Source organism: Trachypithecus francoisi, unplaced genomic scaffold, assembly GCF_009764315.1.
Source record: "Trachypithecus francoisi isolate TF-2019V2 unplaced genomic scaffold, Tfra_2.0 Lachesis_group9, whole genome shotgun sequence".
Taxonomy (NCBI): domain Eukaryota; kingdom Metazoa; phylum Chordata; class Mammalia; order Primates; family Cercopithecidae; genus Trachypithecus; species Trachypithecus francoisi.
The window spans coordinates 13,824,492-13,844,817 of NW_022681474.1; the positions used below are offsets into that span (position 1 = coordinate 13,824,492).

At 45.3% G+C, this 20,326-nt stretch overlaps 1 protein-coding gene across 1 annotated transcript in view; it reads left to right on the forward strand.

The window, feature by feature from the left end:
• Positions 1–5,553: 5,553 nt before the first annotated feature.
• The window catches only part of LOC117082807 (SH3 domain and tetratricopeptide repeat-containing protein 1-like), a 37,341-nt gene continuing 22,568 nt past the window's right edge, over positions 5,554–20,326 (forward strand). Inside the window, 4 exon segments of the mRNA XM_033209800.1 lie at positions 5,554–5,634; positions 6,516–7,136; positions 17,292–17,329; positions 17,744–17,856. Coding sequence (XP_033065691.1) covers positions 5,554–5,634; positions 6,516–7,136; positions 17,292–17,329; positions 17,744–17,856 — 853 coding nt within the window.

The window sequence follows — 20,326 nt, forward strand, 5'->3', positions numbered from 1 at the left end:
GTATTTTTTAGTAGAGACGGGGTTCCACTGTGTTAGCCAGGATGGTCTCGATCTCCTGACCTCGTGATCCGCCTGTCTCGGCCTCCCAACGTGCTGGGATTACAGGCTTGAGCCACCACGCCCGGCTCATGATTTGAAGATTTTTGAGTCAAAACTACATTGTTCTGCTATGTGTTTTGGGGCAAATTTATACATACAATTTGCTTAAATATTTCAGATAATACAGGAATATATGTGTGGGGTAAAAATCTGAAATTTGCATTCCCCCTTCTCTAGAAGTAACCATTGTGAATAGTTAAGTCTGTAATCCAGCTATTTTGTATATTATAAATACACTGTGAATATATGAGTGTATATATACATATATGTTTTATTTTTAGAGATGGAACATTGCTGTGTTGCCCATGCTAGTCTGAGACTCCCGGGCTCAAGTGACCCTCTCGCCTCAGCCTCCCAAAGGTTTGGAATTACAGGTGTGAGCCACCGCGCCTGGCCTGCATGAGTTTATTTACTAATTGCTAAGTTACTCTGTTCAATACGTGTCTGTTGAACTCCCCCATGTGCCAAGCATTGTTCTAAATACCTTTTACACACTAATTCACTTAATTTTTAGAGCAGCTCTATTATTGTGGCCCTTTTACAGTGAGGAAACTGAACCACAGAGAGGCTGGGGACATTGTCTAACATCACACAGCCAGTGCTGTTGGAATTGAGGTTTGAACCCAGACAGCTGGCTTCAGATCTCTTAGCTGTTATCATAGATGACACACCCAAACCTTAGGGCCGCCTCCCAAGCCTTGCCTGAGCTCTACCTGAGCTCTGTGAGGGCCATGTATGTGAGGTTTCTTTCCTTTTTAAGGACACAAGTCTTGGAATTGTCCTAGACCCTGGTGGGACCTCTTGGGGACCAAAAACAGGGATTCTTCAAGCCTGCCCCAAGGCCAGATCTCTGCTTTAGCTACTTGGAAGGTTGATGTGGAAGACAGTAATTTTGCCAGAACAAAAAGTCAGGATTGCTGGGCTGACTCGGCCAGATGTGGTGGCTCATGCCTGTACTCCCAGCACTTTGGGAGGCCAAGGCAGGTGGATCACCTGAGGTTGGGAGTTCGAGAGCAGCCTGGCCAACAAGTTGAAACTCTGTCTCTACTAAAAATATAAAAATTAGCTGGGCGTGGTGGTGGGTGCCTGTAATCTCAGGTACTTGGGAGGCTGAGGCAGGAGAATTGTTTGAACCCGGGAGGCAGAGGTGGCAGTGAGCTAAGATTGCACCACTGAACTCCCACTTAGGTGACAGAGTGAGACTCTGTCTCAAAAAAAAAAAAAAAAAAAGAGGGAAGGGGAATAGCTGAGCTGACTCATCCTAGGGAAGAGGCCCTATAGCAGCCGTAGGACCTTGGGCACTTGGGTGGAAAAGAAGGAAGGAAAAGATTCACCCATGGCGGTGACCTGGACTGCAGAAACCACACTAAATAGTCCACATCCTGGAGCCTGGCCACCCCATTTGCTTCTCTTCTCCTTGGGTAGAGGGTGTGGGGAGCTTTCTACCCTTGAGGCTGAGCAACGCAGCTTCTAACCAGGGTAGGCATTTGTCTGTCCCTGGGAATACAGACAGCATTCTCATAATCAGCCCAAATACTCCTGAACAGCTTTTCATAGGGTGGGGCAGGGCAGGGCAGAGCGTCATTTTGACTCATAGGTACCTTTTCCTCTTTCACTGCTGATAACCATGTTACACATTAAGTTTTGTTTTTGATACTGAAGAGGGCTTAAGAGAGTGAGCTATTATAGCACATCTAAGTCTGCTAAAATAGAACCATGGGGTAGTGTAGGAAAATCTCTTCTAAATTATGGATCATATATGGTGAACGTTAGAAGCCATGTGTACCTAAGTTGAAAAATCAAAACGTGTCTTGTATTTGGGTGACCCCGGTAAGTCTGGATCCCACTGCACCTTGTGTGAACACAGGATGCTGAGGTGTAGGGATCAACAGGCTTTTTCTGGATGTCTTGCGTTTCTCCTTTGGGGTAAAGTGGGGCGACAGTAGGAGCGCACAACTGTTGGACCCCTAATATTTGTCAGCTGTTTTACATGTGGGATTCCATTTAATGCAATCTTGGAGGTAAAATTATTTTATTGAAGATGAAGATAGAGGCTTAGAGAAGTTAAGAAAATTGTTCAAGGTCATGTCATTTGTTGTTGTTCCTGTTTTCTTTTCTTTTTTTTTTTTCCGAGACAGAGTTTTGCTCTTCCTGCCCAGGCTGCAGTGCAATGGCGCGATCTCGGCTCACCACAACCTCTGCTTCCCAGGTTCAACTGATTCTCCTGCCTCAGCCTCCCGAGTAGCTGGGATGACAGGCATGCGCCACCACACCAGGCTGATTTTGTATTTTTAGTAGGGACGGGGTTTTTCCATGTTGGTTAGGCTGGTCTTGAACTCCCAACCTTGGGTGATCAGCCCAAGTCGGCCTCCCCAAGTGCTGGGATTAGAGGTGTGAGCCACCACGCCTGGCCAAGGCCGTGTGATTTCTTAAGTAGAAAGAAAAAGTACTTGATGAACTCAGAAGTTTGACTTCAGGGCCCTTGATCTTTCCATAACACGTGGTTCCTTCCCAGGTTGGTCGTAGTGACTGAAGAACTCAAGGAAGCTGTGTTTTGTGGAAAGAAGACCTGAGGGGTGTTTGGTCTTTCCAGGCTTGGAATCTGCCATGCTGGGCTTCTGAATTGTATAGCTTGGCCATATAGAGAGAAGCCCATCATTTAAGATTTATTCTTTGGGGGAAATAAAGGAAGGCCGCCCACATGAGACAGGCAGAGGCGACTTTCTCAGAGCTGCTGCGGCAAGGGAGTCGGCACCGTCACTTGCGTGTGGCAGAGACTGACATGTAAGTGAGTGGCGGATGAGGAGTGGGGAAGCTTCAGGATGGAAAAGAACGGCTCCCAGTGGAGGCTGTTGTAGGGGCTGGAGACGGTTGTGCAAAAGTGGGGTGTCCTATGTGATTGGTTAGGGGTGCATTTGGCTTTCTCTGAATGATCCTAACTGAAAATAGGGGCCAAAATTAGGGTGGCTGTCAGTTTTGAGTCAAGTCCTGGCCACGTGGGACAGAGTTGTGGTTTAGTTTCTGGGTTGTGGAGAGAGAGCAGTCTGGCTTCCTGTTTGATGTGCTAGCCTGGCTGGCCTCCTGGCTATTTATTGTAGATAGGGGTTTGGTTTCCTGGGTGGGCAGCTACAGGTTGTGGTCTGAGTTCTGTCTTTATACATATGATCAGGCATGGTCTGTGTGTATATTCAGTCCCTCATTTTTCTTGTCAGTAAAAATATCAAATGACAAATTGGATACATTGGGAACTTTTTAGATGTCTGTGTCCCCTGGAGGAAGTTTTCACGTTCACATTTAATCAGAATGAATATAAACAATTGGGCCATTTATCTTGAAGATTTAAAATAGGAAACCTTCAAAACTACTACCTCAGCACCATTGCCTCTCTGTCCATCGTTAGGGAATGTGTTTTTATCCACCGCCGGCTCATCGTCCGCCAGTTTGTGGTTGATCCACTTCTCTATACGTCTTGTCCTGTGTGCATCTCATTGTTTGCTAGTGTTAGCTTTCTCCTTCGTCAGTGTAGTTTATTTGTGCAGCCTCTCTTGGTAGGAAGTTATTTGTGGAATTTGTGAATGGAAGGGACCTTGGAGGTCTGCCAGGTCAGCCCAGTGACTTTCAAGATAAATGGAAATACAGGGAATGGTTCCAGCTTCTTTGGTGGCCAAACCAGGAATAGATAGCAGTGTTCTTTGTGCCATAATGTCATTGGAAGACAACTCAATGTGGGCCTAAAATGCAGAGTAACTAACTTTCATTTATCTCTGCTTCTGACTCTTGTTATCAGACATTTTAAATGGACTTTAATGTGTTAGCAGAAATATGAAAAGTCCTGACTTGTTTACATAGAAGGTACTTTGTTGCCTACTCATTTGGTTGCTTTTTCAACAGGATTGAAAAGACATTGTTATAAACTGAATGTTTATGTCTCCCCCAGATTCTTGTACTGGAGCCCTAACTGCCAGTGTGATGGTAGTGGGGGATAGGACCTTTGGGAGGTGATTAGGGTTAGATGAGGTCATGAGCGTGGGCCCTGGTCTGACAGGATTAGTGCCCTTAGAAGAAGAGAAACCAGGCCGGGTGTGGTGGCTCACACCTGTAATCCCAGCACTTTGGGAGGCCGAGTGGGCAGATCATGAGGTCAGGAGATTGAGACCATCCTGAAACACTGTTTCTACTAAAAATACAAAAATTAGTTGCATGTGGTGGCAGGTGCCTGTAATCCCAGCTACTCGGGAGGCTGAGGCAGGAGAGTTGCTTGAACCAGGGAGTCGCAGGTTGCAGTGAGCTGAGATTGTGCCATTGCACTCCAGCCTGCTGACAGAGTGAGACTCTGTCTCAAAAAAAAAACAAAAAACAAAAAAAGAGAAAGCAGAGAGCTCCCACTGCCCTGGTGTGAGGAAACAAGAGAAAGGTGGCTGTCTGCAAGCCAGGAAGAGGTCCCTGTCCCGAAGCTGAGTTGGCCGACACCTTGATCTTGGACTTCCAGCCTCCAGAGCTGTGAGAAATAAACTAATGTTTAAACCACACAGCCTATGGTGTTTATTATGGCATTTGCCTATGGTATTATGGCCATCTGATTTGACTGATACAGAGATGGTTCCAGAATACTGTAGCCTGTGTTTAAGTTGGTGATGCTATGAAAATAAATGTGATAGTTCATTCCTTTATATAAAGATAGTGCTGTGAACCCAGGGCCTTTGCTCACGTCTTAGTTGACTTGTCTTCTTATAATAGCTTCCTAATTTCTCTTTCACCCCTCTTATTTATATTATATATCTGGATTAAATCATATATGGTATGATTTTATACTTTATACAAACTTTTAGTGATTTTATTTCATTTTATTTGATTTTTGAGACATGCCCTTGCTCTGTTGCTCAGGCTGGAATGCAGGCGTGCCATCACAGCTCACTGTAACCCTAAATTCCTGGTCTCAAGTGATCCTCCCATCTCAGCCTCCTGAGTAGCTGGGACTACAGATGTGCTATCCTGCCTAGCTAATTTTTAAAATTTTGTAAGGACAGAGTCTTGCTGTGTTGTCCAGGGTGGTTTCAAACTCCTGGCCTCAAGCAGTCCTCTCGCCTCAGCCTCTCAAAGCACTGGATTACAGGCATGAGCCACCACACCCAGCCCAGTGATTTTTCGTTGTTAAGATCAAGGACGGGTTCCCTGGCTTGGCATTCAAGGCTCATGATCTGGGCGTGATATGCAAGTTTGGATTTCAGTGTTTCCATTCCTGCCATCAGCCTTGCACTCCAGCTTGTTGCCTACGCCCTGTTCTGAAGCCCAGCCTGAGAGCTGCACTTAGAATTTATACCTTGTCATCTCTATTGACATGTTTTTCATCCTTTAATTATGCAGCAGTCCTGTGTGTTAGATATTATTATTTCCCCAGTTTTTCATAGTTACTTTGAAAATATTTGCTGTAGTCATATATTTTGAATATGTAATATGAGCGACATTCAAAAGGTCCTGGAGAGTGAAAGGCAGTCCTACTCCAGTCACTGCCCTGTGACTACTGCTGCCAGTTTTGTTTGTTTGTTTGTTTGTTTTTTCAAGGCAGAGCATTGCTCTGTCACCAGGCTGGCGTGATCTCAGCTCACTGCAACCTCCGCCTCCCGGGTTCAAGCGATTCTCCTGCCTGAACCTCCTGATTAGCTGGTACTACAGGTGTGCGCCACCATGCCCAGAAAATTTTTGTATTTTTAGTAGAGACGGGGTTTCACCATGTTGGCCTGGATGGTCTGGATATCTTGGCTTTGTGATCCACCTGCCTCAGCCTCTCAAAGTGCTGGGATTACACGTGTGAGCCACTGTGCCCAGCTGATGTGTCTTGTTTTTAAAAACACAGATGTTGGCATAAGATAAACACGGTTCTCCACCAGTTCCCCACTGGTAAGTATTTAGGTTGTTCCAACCGTTTGGATTAATCAATGCTGAGTTGTACATAATTCTTGCATATTTGCGTGAATATGTTCATAGGATGCATTGCTAAAAATGGAATTGTGGGATCCAGGGTTCTGTGCATTTTAAATATTTTGGGTGTTGCTGGATTCCCTTCCCTTAGGGCCATACCATTATCTCACTGTCAATGTGTAAGGGCACCTATTTCTATTTCCTTGCCAATAGTTTCTTCTGAGCTATTTTGTTTGACATCACACACACACAAATAGCCCCTTTGTTCCAAAAACATGGACATTTTACATTTCTACTTAAAATGTGCACACACTGACTGAAGCTCTGTGTTGCAGTGATGTGTGCTGCTAGGTTTGTGGCTCTGTTTTGAATTTGCTAGCCAGGCTATGGCTTTGTGGTCAGGTATTTTTTGTTTTGTTCATGTTGTTGCTGCCGTTGGGTGGTGTGAATTTCCCTCCACTGTCCAGCCAGATTTCCTTTCCGGTGGACGGGCTTAGTGTCTCATCCAGCAGACCAGTTTCCTAGTGACCTGGGCCAAGTGTCTCATCTGGCAGCCCTGTTTCCTGGTGATCTGGGCCCCATGTCTCATCCATCAGCCCTGTTTCCTGGTGATCTGGGTGGAGTGTCTCATCCAGCAGCCCTGTTTCCTGGTGATCTGGGTCGAGTGTCTCATCCAGCAGCCCTGTTTCCTGGTGATCTGGGTGGAGTGTTTCTTCTGGCAGCCCTGTTTCCTGGTGATCTGGGTGGAGTGTCTCATCCAGCAGCCCTGTTTCTTGGTGATCTGGGTCGAGTGTCTCATCCAGCAGCCCTGTTTCCTGGTGATCTGGGTCGAGTGTTTCTTCTGGCAGCCCTGTTTCCTGGTGATCTGGGCCCCATGTCTCATCCAGCAGCCCTGTTTCCTGGTGATCTGGGTCGAGTGTTTCTTCTGGCAGCCCTGTTTCCTGGTGAGCTGGGCCCCATGTCTCATCCATCAGCCCTGTTTCCTGGTGACCTGGGCCGAGTGTCTCATCCAGCAGCCCTGTTTCCTGGTGATCTGGTCTGAGTGTCTCATCCAGCAGTCCTGTTTCCTGGTGATCTGGGCTGAGTGCCTCCATGAGAAGTTGCACCCATCTTCTCCAGTAGTGCATCTTTTCACAGCAAGCAAAACATTTTCACCACGTTTCTAGTGGGATAGGCACTAGCTCTTTTCTGGGCATCAGGAGACCTGGCTTTGTTCTGTTTCAAGCAACACCTGGTGAGTTACCAAAGACAAGTCACATCTGGCCCCTGATCCTTTGCTTTATAAGTAGAATCACAGTCCGAGTGGGCATCACTGCCCTGGTCTCTATGCGGTGCTGAGTGTTGTGGGGATGATGGCTAAGTGTCAGGGTGCATTTCCACCACTAGGGGATTATGGGCCAGCCAAAGACACAGGAGGAAAGCTAACAGCCCCGGGCAGGTACACAGAACCAGAGGAGTTTGAAACGGTGGTTCCAAGCTCGTTGGTGTGATTGATGTGATCACAATAAACATTTTATCTCTAAGTCTTGGGCCATTGGACCAAGAGAAGAGAGAGCTGGTACTGAGTTGTAGTGAGAGGTGCGTGGTTCGTGTGCCTGCTGAGCCTGGCTTGGACTCAATTCCATTGAGTCCCATTCCATTTTACCTTCTGTTTCCACCTTTTTCATGCTCCTGCTTGTTTCTCCAGAAAAAAATGCAATAATTCCTTTCAAAAACTTTACAAAAGCCATAGATGCTTATTGAAAATAGTTCAAATGATATGGAAGACAGAAAGATAGTGAGTGTTTCTCTGTTGTGTGTTTGGATGAATGTGTCTTTGGGGTAGTCACTATTAACACTGGGTATATTTCCTTCCAGATCTTTTCCAGTGTACCTACAAATATATATGTACACTTTGTAAAAAACAAAATAGTACCTGATAAACATTGAGTCCCCCTACTCCCACTGCAGTCTACATGGACATCCTTTCATGGTGATACGATGAGACCTGATCAACTCCTTTTGTTCGCTGGAGTGCTAGGTAATAATAGCTACAGAGAACTCACCTTCAGTGGGCATTTACCATGTGACAGGGTCTGTGCTCCAGGCAGGCTACATGAAGTGGGTCTTAAGGCTTTTTAGAGCAATGCTATAGGTGAACACAGTAGTTGTTAACATTTTGCAAATGATAGAATTGCAGTAGAGAGAAGCAAAGCTGCTTGCTGAAACTCATGGCATGATTCCCGAGAGATAGAGAAAGAACACTTTTAAAACAATTGTTGTTATAGTCAGGTGATTTACAATCATTTGAAGAAATAGTGCATTCAGTGAATACATTTCAGGGTCTGGTACAGTCTGGGAGCTGTTCCTGAAAATGCACTGGGCTAGAGGTAAGGGAGTGGTCCATTGGCCCTGGGCCCCTAGTGCAAGGAGGGGAGGTCCCTGGGAGAGGGGACATGGAGGGGAGGTCTCAGAACAAACCTTGCAACATCCATTTCTGCGGAGTCTGGTTCTTGACATGTACACTTCTCAGAGATACTTGGTTTTGATTTTTATCGTGGCTCACCTGAGCAGCCATGGTTTCAAACTGCCTGGACATGTGGTCTGGCAGGCCAGTGCTATGCCCATCCTTCCTGCTCCTGCAGGAGGGGAGTCAGCCTGGGACTAGAGGGCTTTGCCTGTAATCAGCTATCTCATAATTAGTGGATTTGATGCTGGTTTCGCTAGGTCAGGAAATTTCCCATTTGGAAGGAAAACTGATACTTGTTTTTGGGTTTTGCTGAGGAGCCACAGGGTTTAGAACAGGGACTGGAAGTTTGTTGAGACACAGGTGAGTGCACTCAAACATCTTCCATGAAATGTGGAAATAAACACAGTGTTCCAGAGAGGTCCCTGGCTTTGCGATATAAATATTTCTGTAACAGAATGGCACTGGATGTCTGCTGTATTTTTTTCTCTGCTATTTTGGCAAGTTTTATTTGGGTGTATGTCTCCTGTACAGAAGGTATGACATCACTTTTTGCCACCAAGTATTTACAGCCGTTGGTGCCTCCTATGTGGGTCACTTTTGTGCCATGGTTTCTTTGGGGAAATTGCAGGTCTCCTACCCAAAGCACATTGCCCATTTCAAGGTGCTCCTGGTTTCTGAACACCTGTGGCAGTGCCTTCCATATGGGTGAAGCCAGCCAAGAAAGTACCCCTCCCCAGGAGGTGGGGACTGGTGATTGCCTGAGTGAGGAGGCCGGGGATGAGCCCTGGACTAGAACTTGTGACCGGGTGCTTTCCCTTCCCCTCCTCTCCCTCCTATTTTCCCACCACCCCCACTTTTTAAAAATTTCTTATTAAAAGTTAAACAATTATTTTGGTTTCCTTTATTCGCTATTCCTTGCTAATCATATGCAGAGTGAGCCTGGGACAGTGGAAAGGAAAGTTGTACTTGGCTTCAGATGATCCTGCCAGCCCCGCATTGAGGGGCTTCCGCCAGGCGGCATTGTGAAGTGGTGTTGTGGACGTTCTCCTTTCAGTCCTCAGCGTTAATCAGCAGAGGCGGATGGTACTTAGTCCTGGCTAACGTTGAGGAAGTTGAGCTCAAAGTAGGTAAGGGAACTTCCCAAAGTCACATAGGAAGTAGCAGAATAGAACCAAACACAGATTGTCTCTGAATCAGGCAGGTTGTCTGATTCTAAAATGGGCTCTTAATTTTTGGAGGTCAAAAAGCTGAACAGACACAGACATTTCTTTTTTTTTTTTTTTTTTGAGGTAGGGTTTTGCTATGCTGCCTAGGCTGGTCTAGGCTCAAGCTGTCCTCCTGCCTTAGCGTTCTCAGTGCTGGGCTTACAGTTTTGTGTCACCAAACCCAATCGAACAGACATTTCTTGAAAGAAGACATACAAATGGCCAAAAAATATGTGAAAAAAATGCTCAGTATCACTTATAATTAGAGAAATGCAAATCAAAACCACAGTGAGGTATCATCTCACCTGTTAGGATGAGTATTATCAAAAAGACAAAAAATAACAAGTGACACCTGCCTGTGGTCCCAGCTACTCCAGGAGGCTGAGGCAGGAGGATAACTTGAGCCCAGGAGTTGAGGCTGCAGTGAGCTCTGATCTTGTCATTACTTTCCAGCCTGGGTGACAGAGTGAGACCTTGTCTCTTAAAAAAAGTTACTGGCTACCTGATTATTCATAGGAAAAAAACCTGAAGTCTGATCTGAACCTCATACCTCGTACAAAAATTTACTCAAAATGGATCATGGACTAAAATGGAAAATGGAAAACAAAGATGAAGAGAGGAGCTGGAGACTGGGAGAAACTATTCACAAATCACATGTCTGATAAAGGACTCATATCTATAATCTATAAAGAACTATCAAAATTCAGCAGTGAAACCAAACCATCTTCTTTGAAAATGAATAAAAGACCTGAAGAGACATTTCAGATAACATACAAGCACATGAAAAGATGTTCAACATCATGAGCCATCAGAAAAAATGCACACTAAAGCCACGTCACTATACACCTATCAGAATGCCTAAAATAAAAATTAGTAACAAGACCAGTGCTGGTGAGGATGCGGGGAAACGGGATCACTCACACTTGGCTGGTGGGAATGGAAGATGGTACAGCCATTCTGGAAAACAACTTGACAGTTTCTTAAAAAACTAAACGTGCAATTGCCATTGGATGCAGCACTCACATTCACGGGCAGTTATCCCAGAGAAATGAAGACTTATGTTCACACAAAAGCCTTTATGTATCTGTTCATAGCAGCATTATTTATAAAGGCTACAAACTGGAAACAGCCTGGAGACTGCTCAGCAGGTGAATGGTTAAACAAACTGGTGCGCTCAGGCCCCAGATACCACTCTGCAGTAGTTCATGACATCCTTGTTCATCCGTCTTTCAAACTAGAAACCACCATCATCCTTAATCCCCTTTTCTCCATCCTGGGTCTGAGTGGACTTCATTTTGCATTTCTTTCCAATGCATTTTCCCTCTGTCCTTTCTGGTTGTGCCTCATGCCTCATTTGAACTGTTGTAAGAGCCACCGAATTGTTTCTGTCTCATCATGGAATCCTTTCTACACTTCATGCCCCTCATTGCCATTGGAACAATCTTTCCAAAACATGAACAAACTAACTTAAAAGAAATATTCCAGGTAGCCTTGCAAATAAGTCTAAACTTTCTGTTAGAAGATTTACTTCTTGTCTATAGGGAACCCCAGGACTGTAGAGAGATGAATTTGCTGTCCGCATTTTAAGATCAGGCAGAAATCCCTGGAGGGGCCCATGTGGAATAGTGGTACAAATACTGGTTCTAGAATCAGAAGCCCTCATATCCTGGTTCTAACACTAGCTGGATGTTCTTGGGAAAGTTTTGGTTTCAAACCTCAGTATGAGGAAGTATACTCAAGGGATCACACAAGGCTGCTGGGAGGAGCGGATGAGGGGCGTGATGAAAATGCTGTGGAATCCCTGAAGCACGTCGTATGTGTAAGAAGTGGAGCTGTGTGGATAGCGGTTCTGGAATCATTGTATGAAAACCATGGAAAGCACATTCGTAGTTCTGCCTGATGATACCACTGGGCACCTGTGTTGTACATGCCTGCAACATGGGTGAGGCCCAGGTCAGTACAGCTCACAGTTTGGTTTTCATGCAGTTAGAAAGGCCCAAGAGGACCCTTCCCCCCTCCAGCTGTAGGAAGGAGGCGGCTGTCTCCTGCCTATATTTGGTGCGATTGTCTGTGGCTCCTTGGGGACAAGAATGCATGGAGTGGGGGAAGAAAGCCGACCTGACTGCTCGCTAGTCAGCTTTCCCCCAGGGAGGAGTGGAGGGGTCATTTTGTGGTAACTTGCCATGTCTTTCTTAAGCCATCTGCTCTTAGAAATGACCAGCATGACAAGTAAAAGACCCATTAGAGACAGATGGGCTGTGTGTCCTGTGTGTTTATGGCTTTGTGGCCTCAGAGCTGCCAGGACTTCATAGCTTTCTGGGGAATGCTGGGTCAGCCAAGGGGCTGAAAATAGTGAGAGGAAGAAAATTCCCCCTCGCTGCTCTGGTCTGGGAGTGATTACTGAGGAGAGCGGCATGGAGGGCCCAGTCGTGGGGTCCCTCTCAAGCACACCCTCACCACAGTGGGAATGCGGGTCTCAACCTCCCTAGGCCTCTGTGATTTTTGTCTATCACATACTCACCTCCAGCAGGAATGTCTATGGTGATGAGATGAGGGAGCATCATAGCACATGTGGCACTTAGTAGGCTTGTGGTGAGTGGACGCTGGCGTCAGCGGAACAGGAGACTGGGCGCTGCGTGTGGACTCACTCACCCGCTGGTGGCATGGGTGGACAGAGGAGAGAGGGACGCTCTGCAGTTCTCCTGTTGGTCTGTCACCCCCGCTGTTGTGAGCAGAATCCGTGAGTGTATTCTGTTGTCCCAGTCAACTTGGTAGGCTGATTGCTCAATTTTCTGCTTCCACTTTTGATTTCTTAAGAATGGAAAAAGGAATACTTCAGTGACTTTTCTGGTTGATGGCATACATTCCTTGATATCACCTTAATGCTTTTTAATTTCTATGTATTTTGGATGTTGGAGCTTGCCTGACATCTGTGTTTTTATACCTCACCTTCTCACATAACTGTTGGCCACACCAGGACCAGAGAGAAGTGACCAGACCGATTGGTAGTAGGGCTAGCACTGGAATTCCCCAGCCTTTTGACGCCCAACAGGCTCTGTTTGCTGTATTGCACTGCTCTTCCCTATTTCGACACCTGTTAGGACAGTGGATGTGAAATGTAGCTGGGCACTTTTGGGGGTGTGCTAGGAGTGTGGCAGATGCCTCAGACTGGCATTTTCCCCTGGTTCTGAATTCTCATGGCTCAGAGTCAGTCTCTAGGCTGCTGACCGGGAAGATACAGGAAGTTGTTTTGTATGGCAAACTATGCCAGGGCATTTTTTTCACCCCGGAATTTATTTGGTTTGGACTGGAATAAATCTCTGATATTGGTTTCTTTGCCAATATTATTGGGGAGTGGAGTCTGACTTGTTAACTTAGCCCAATTCGTAGTGCTTAGAATCTCAGTGAGTGTGTGTTGAACTGAGTGGAAGTGTGAGAGCATCTTGGACAGTGGTTTGCAAACCTAGCTGCATCTGGGGGCTGTGAAAAAAGCATGCGTGCTTACTCCAGACCAGTTGAAACAGAATCTGCAAGAACAGAGCCTGGGCAGCTATAGTACTGTTAAAAACCCCCAGGTGGTTCGGATATACCGTAAAGGTTGAGAACCACTGCTCCACAGTGAATTGGAGGCCTGGATCATAGATGTGCCTTATGCTTTCACCAGCTAAGAATGGTTCTTGTGCTTTAGAACTGTGAAAAAAATGTTATGCAAACAAATGTGGAAATAGCCAAATGCCACATCCTGTTACTACCTGCCATGAAGTATATTTACCAGTTATTCACTCTATTCTGATCTCTACCCATTCCACCGTTTCTTCATGGAACAATAATTTGACAGTTGGTTATGCAGAACCAGAGTAAGTCTAGTTTGATTGGCAGGAAACGATTTTGGGTATGAAGTACTCTTTAGGCATTTATTGAACTCTTGTTTGTATCACCTCTGTGCTGGACCGTTTATAAATATTACTTCTTTAAGCAAGGCCTATGGAGTCAGGCTGCCTGGGTTTTGCTAACTAGCTGTGTCATTTGGGGCAAATTTTTAAGCTTATATAAACCTGACTTTCATCTATGAAATGGGATGACAAGGGGTCATTATCATCTCACAGGATCGTGCAAATGTGTGTGTAAAGTGCTTAGTTTGGTGCCTAACACATAGCAACTACTCAGTAAAGTTATTATTACACCACCATCATCATATTTAAATGTAAATATTAAGAGTTAATAAATTTGTAAAAGGTACTATACCCTTACCCCTTGAACCAAAGACTACTTTAGTTTTAAGTGGTTGGGTTAATTTATCACTTAAATATTGGCCTCTTGAATACCTTGAATTTCAATTGAACGTAGCCAGAGGATTTCATAATTGGACCGTTGCCTCTGGAAGTTGGAGCTTTGTTTGGTTTCACTTCCTACACTAAATTTTATGGTGACTTCTGGTACTGGGGAATCAAAGCTTCATTCGCTTCTTTGGAGGAGATGATCTTATGCTATACGAAGCACTCAGACTTCGTTAACTATGTACCATCCAGACAAGACCAGGTGCTTCCCATGGCAGCCTGTCCTTTTCTTAGCTCTTTCATCAATCTAGCCTGTTCCTTCTATTCCTCTGTATACTAGAACTTGTCTTTGAACAAGGAATGTTGTTTTGTCACTGCTAGGTCCCCAGCAATTAGTAATGCCTAGCACATACTAGGTGCCTCCTGAATGTGAATAGGTTATAATGTAGCAGAACACAAGGCTGGGATTTAAGCTGTGTGGTATGAATGCTGCATTGGCAAACTTATTAAATCAATTTTCTTAATACAAGTTTAACATGTCTTCGTAACTGACTTAGTTCAGTAATCATTTACTGGGTGTCTTCTAGGCCAGACATTGGGAACAGAAAGGTAATAATATATGATTCCTGCCTCATGCGCAGGAAGTCTAGTGTGATGGACAGACACAGGCCAATGGCTACCATGGAATATGGTGAGTATTAAGATAAAGGGGCACCCTGTGTGCCCTTGGAGCATAGAGCAGCGCTTGTGTTCTGGGAACATGGGCTCCATTTGAAAACACAATTTAAATTAATTTTCTTTTTTCTTTTTCTTTTGAGACAGAGTCTTGCTGTTTTGTCCAGGCTGGAGTACAGTGGTGTGATCTTGGCTCACTGCAACGTGCTCCCCCCAGGTTGAAGCAATTCTCGTGCCTCAGCCTCCCACGTAGCTGGGATAACAGGTGTGCACCACCACGCCCGGCTAATTTTTGCATTTTTAGTAGAGATGGAGTTTCACCATGCTGGCCGGGTTGGTCTTGAACTCCTGACATCAGGTGATCCTCCCGCCTTGGCCTTCCAAAATTCTGGGATTATAGGCATGTATGTGTTCACTCTTTTAAATATCTGTGGGTAGCACTTAACTTTAAATGGGTACTAATTAAACTATTGAATGACTTTAGTATGGATTGAATGACTTTACTCGGGCCTCGATTTTAATTTCTTTCATTAGAGGGAAAAAAAGTGCAGGTTGAATATCCCTCATCCAAACTGCTTGGAATCAGAAGTGTCTCAGATTTTTTTACATTTTTGGATTTTTGAATATTTGTATTATACTTGCTGGTTGAGCATCCTGAATTCAAAAATCCAGAATCTGAGCTGCTCCAATGAACATTTCATTGAGCGTCACGTCAGCACTCAAAAAGTTGTGGATTTTGGAGTTTCTGGTTAGGGAGACTCATCCTGTATAGGTGCTGGATTGTTGCAGGAGTTCTGGACCAGAGGTTAGGTGACTAGGCTTTGGTTTTCGCTTTGTTACTAAACAGGCTGTTTTCTTCCATAAGCTCAGCTTTAGATCCCCCGGTTGTCAAGGAAGGGGATGGGCCATCTGATGTTTAAGGCCTCTGTTAGTTCTGACTTGGAGACACCTGGCTTCAGTTCATCTTCCTTAGGAGTGAATAAAGAATATGGGAATTTTGAAATTGTTAGTCAACAGTTACACGGTTGTTGCAGCCTGGTTTTGGGTAAAGGTCATCTTTAGTGAGCCCCGGGAGAAGCACTGGTTTAGCTGTCAGCTGAATGGGGTAAGCGGTCCTCTTAATTTTCCTCTGTTTTAGTGAAAGCATTGTTAAGGGTCACAGCGTTAGTGGAGCTGGCTGGAAAGAGGAGGGGAACTCACTGTTACAGGTTATATTGAATGTCTTTTCAGTCACTAAATGCTTTTTATGATATGTTTTTCAGGATTTCAGTGTTATATGATTTCTTTGTGTTAAGCACAGGAAATTTAACATCAACAAACAAGAATGCTCTTTCTTTTATTTTTTTCTTTGAGATGGAGTTTCGCTTTTGTTGCCCAGGCTGGAGTGCAGTGCCATGATCTCAGCTTACTGCAACCTCGGCCTCCTGAGTTCAAGCGATTTTCCTGCCTCAGCCTCCTGAGTAGCTGGGATTACAGGTGCCCACCAGCATGCCCGGCTAATTTTTGTATTTTTAGTACAGACGGGGCTTCGCCATGTTGGCCAGGCTGTTCTTGAACTTCTGACCTCAGGTGATCCTCCTGCCTTGGCTTCCCAAAGTGCTGGGATTACAGGCATGAGCTGCCCCGCCCGGCCTTGAATGTTCTTTCTATGGGAATCTACAAAAGCCAGCTTTGGAGTCTAGTGGCAGAAAACCTCTTCTTCATTGTTTAGCTGTGCTGTGAGCTTGGAGGGCTTCAAGCCCAGCTGAAAAAGCTGTAGCATTTTATGTCAGTTGGCTGTCTTGGAGAACTTAATGAGCACTGGGCTGGAGTGATACTGTCAGAGTTCATGAGCTGTTTGAGGCTCTCAAAGCCTAGATACTGGGGTTGCCCAAATACATCGGCTGGACTCACTATTTCTCTCGGGAGTAAGGGTGTGGAAAATGCTGTGGTCTTAACTCTGCTCTTAATTTTACAGTGCTGTTATGAATGGTAAGAATGATTTCATACGTTTGTATTTTGCTTCATAACTCACAGAGAATTTTAAAATCCATTATCTGATTTTATTCCCTCAGCAGTTCTGTGAAAAAGGCAGAGCAGTTTTCATATCTTCTGTTTTCCCGTGATTCTCTTGTGGCTCACAGAAGCTAAGAGCCTTCACCAAGGTCATAGGGTGAATGAGTCGCAGAGCTGGGAGTAGAGGCTCAGGCTTCTAGGGAACCTGTTTCTTCCTCGAATAGCTCGCTCTAGTGGCGCTATGCTCAGGTAACTGTGCATGCTCAATTTGATCTTTTGTAAATCCCTGCCCCCTTTCGGGGGAGGTTCTTGGGAGGCTTCTATTCATTTTGGAGCATTTAAGTATCTTGTTCTCTCTCCCTCCTCCCAGATGCATGGGCATTTCTGCAGGTTCCCAGGCTGGCCCTTGTGCGTGGGGACGTCTCCTGCCTCCACGTTGTTTGTATGCCCCTTCTGAAGGTGCTCTTCCCCGCATGGAGCCCCCTCATGCCTGCCTCCACACTGCAGGCTGTTCCATAAATGTTACTGACTCAGCATCGTTGTTTTCTAGAAATGGGACAGGGTATGGATGCCAAGTTCTTTTCTGTGTGAAGGCTGCGATTGTATCATCTTGCCTTCCCCGTGTGTGCTCCTTGAGGGTGTCGCTGTGCTGGGGTCATCTGTGTTCCCCAGGGTGCCTCCCTGGGAGTCCCCGCAATAGCAGACTTGCAGTCAGTGCTCATGGCCTAAATGAGAGGAAGGCCAACAGAGCCATTAAATCTGGAGAATGACAAGTGAGGGAAAGGAATTTTTATTTAAGGCACTTGAAAAAGAAATCTTTTTAGAAAAGTTGACCTGTTTCTCAACTGGAGTTGAATTTCAGCTCAGAAAAGCAGCTGTGTGCCCAGAGGGCTTTGGGATTTCAGTTTGTGACAGATGAATTGAATTTGTTGTTGTATGAATGTATTATCCTTTTGTGGTTTTATTAGGCCTTTCTCCCAAATGGAATTGATTTTTCTATAAAAGTCACACTTCCTTTTTGAGAAGTGTAACACTAATTGTATGGGATGGTCTCCCAAAAGATTACCTGCCAGGAACCAAACACACTGCCTCAGACTCATGGCCCCTGGTTTCTGCCTGTGCAGCTGCAGGGCAGAGAGGCACGCTCGAGCTGAAATCAAGATGCATGTCTGCATCTTCTCCTTCTTGATTGCTGTTCCGTCTCTGAGCCGGCCTGCCTTCAACGTCTGGGAGCTTGGTGTGTGTAGATACATTACGGTATGGAGGAGGGATATGGTGTTGCAACAGCCAGGAGACTCGCTGAAGTCTCTGTTCTCTTCCTGCTCACTGCTCTGACTTTGTATAAGTCACCTTTGTAGGGCTGTGCCCAGTGGCTTACACCTGTAATCCCAGGACTTTGGGAGGCTGACCTGGGAGGATCTCTTGAGTCCAGAGTTTGGAACCAGTCTGGGCAACATGGTGGAACCCCATCCCCAGAAAAAATAAAAATTAAAAAATTAGCCAGGTGTGGTGGCTCATGCCCGTAATCCCAGCTACTGGAGAGGCTGAGGTGCGAGGATAACTTGAGCCCGGGAAGTCGAGGCTGCAGTGAACCATCATCACGCCACTGCACTCCAGCCTGGTCAGAGCAAGACCTTGTCTCAAAAAACACAAAAATAAACAAACAAAAACCCATTTGTAATAGTGGCAGTAGTTAACTTTTGAAAGTTTGGAGAAAAGTTCCTAAATAACCTGTGACCATGGACAACTTACTTAGCCTCTCTCTGCCTTAGTTTCCTCATCTATGAAAAATGAGAGAATATGGTACTGATCTTACAGGATTTCTTTTTTTTTTTTTTTTTTGAGACGGAGTCTCGCTCTGTCGCCCAGGCTGGAGTGCAGTGGCGCGATCTCGGCTCACTGCAAGCTCTGCCTCCTGGGTTCGCGCTATTCTCCTGCCTCAGCCTCCGAGTAGCTGGGACTACAGGTGCCCGCCACCTTGCCCGGCTAATTTTTTGTATTTTTTTAGTACAGACGGGGTTTCACCGTGTTAGCCAAGATGGTCTCGATCTCCTGACCTCATGATCCGCCCGTCTCGGCCTCCCAAAGTGCTGGGATTACAGGCTTGAGCCACCGCACCCGGCCTCTTACAGGATTTCATCGAGAACCAAACGAGATCAAACTCAGAGCCTGGCACATTGTGAGTACGCACTCAATGTTATTATTTCAACATTTTAGAGGAAAAAGAATGCTAATGGGTCATTATGGCTAAACATAGTCTGTCACCGGCATTACTCATGGTATTGGAAGGAACTTGAATTCCATATAGATAGTGTGATGGAGAAAGTATTTTGGACATTGACAGTATTTATTCAAAGAACAAAGGACGTGTCTGTCCTGTGCAGAAAGCCGTTTCCGCTTGTTTCTTTAAATGCTATGGGAAAAGAAGCCGCCCCTGTGCTCTCTGCCGGACAGCTTCAGTCTCCACGTATTGATTTGGCCAATTGTCGCTCACTGTCATCATGGCAGCAGCAGTTGAAGGGACAGCTTGTCTTGATTTGCATTTTTGGGTGTTTGTGCTCTTTATAGACAATTAAGACATGGAAGCCTGTTTATGGCAAGCTGGCAAATTCAGCAAAACATGGAAAAACCTGTTAGCACAGTTTGCACGTGTGTGGACACAGAGCAGCCAAATGAACACACACGTTTTCCTGTATTTGAAAAACTTTCTGAAAAAAAAAAAAGACATTAAACCATTGCCCAGATGGCTTATAGAACTAGAGCTTTTTCCTTGAAGTACATGAGTATGGCTGTCAGACATCTGAAACCCGAAGCCATCTTAAAACATCATTTTGATGCTATCCCCTACCCGCCCTTTTTTTCCATTTGTAAGGGACAAGGATCCAGGAAGGAAAGTATCAGCTTACAAAGGCTTTTGTTACAATTAATCGTTCATGTTCTTTCTTTTGGTATCTTATGCTCTGTTTACATTTTATTTATTTATTTTTTTTTGAGACAGAGTCTTGCTGTGTCACTGAGGCGGGGGTGCAGTGGCGTGATCTCGGCTCACTCCAACCTCTGCCTCCCAGGTTCAAGGGATTCTTGTGCCTCAACTTCCTGAGTAACTGGGATTACAGGGGTGTGCCACCACGTCCAGCTAATTTTTATGTTTTCAGTAGAGACAGAGTTTCGTCGTGTTGGTCAGGGTGATCTTGAACTCCTGAAGTCAGGTGATCTGCCTGACTCAGTCTCCCAAAGAGCTGAGATTACAGGTGTGAGCCACAGCATCCGGCCGCTGTTTCCATTTTGTAACACTAGCGTCACCCCAGTGTAGGGAGGCTAGGGGTATTCTTCTTTCCTGTTTCCTGGTGTATTTTCCTCTACAGCATTGATCACTCTTTAACATACTTTTTGGTTGTCTGTCTCTAGCTACAAAAATATATGTTCCCTGTTATATCACCAGTGCCTGGCACGTAGATAGTCAATATTTGTTGAATGAATGAATGAATGGGCTGAAAGAACCTTATTCTTCTTTCTTCTGTCACTTCACACCAAATACTTTTGGAAAATGCTATGTGAACAGGAATCGTAAGCAGGAGGGGTTACACACATGACTGTGGGATAGCCCATCATCCTCAGATACTTGTCTGGAAGGAGGTGGAGTACTTGAGTAGAAATGATACAAGATAACTTCTTCAGGAAATCAGCCAAGTGTCACAGCTTTTCAC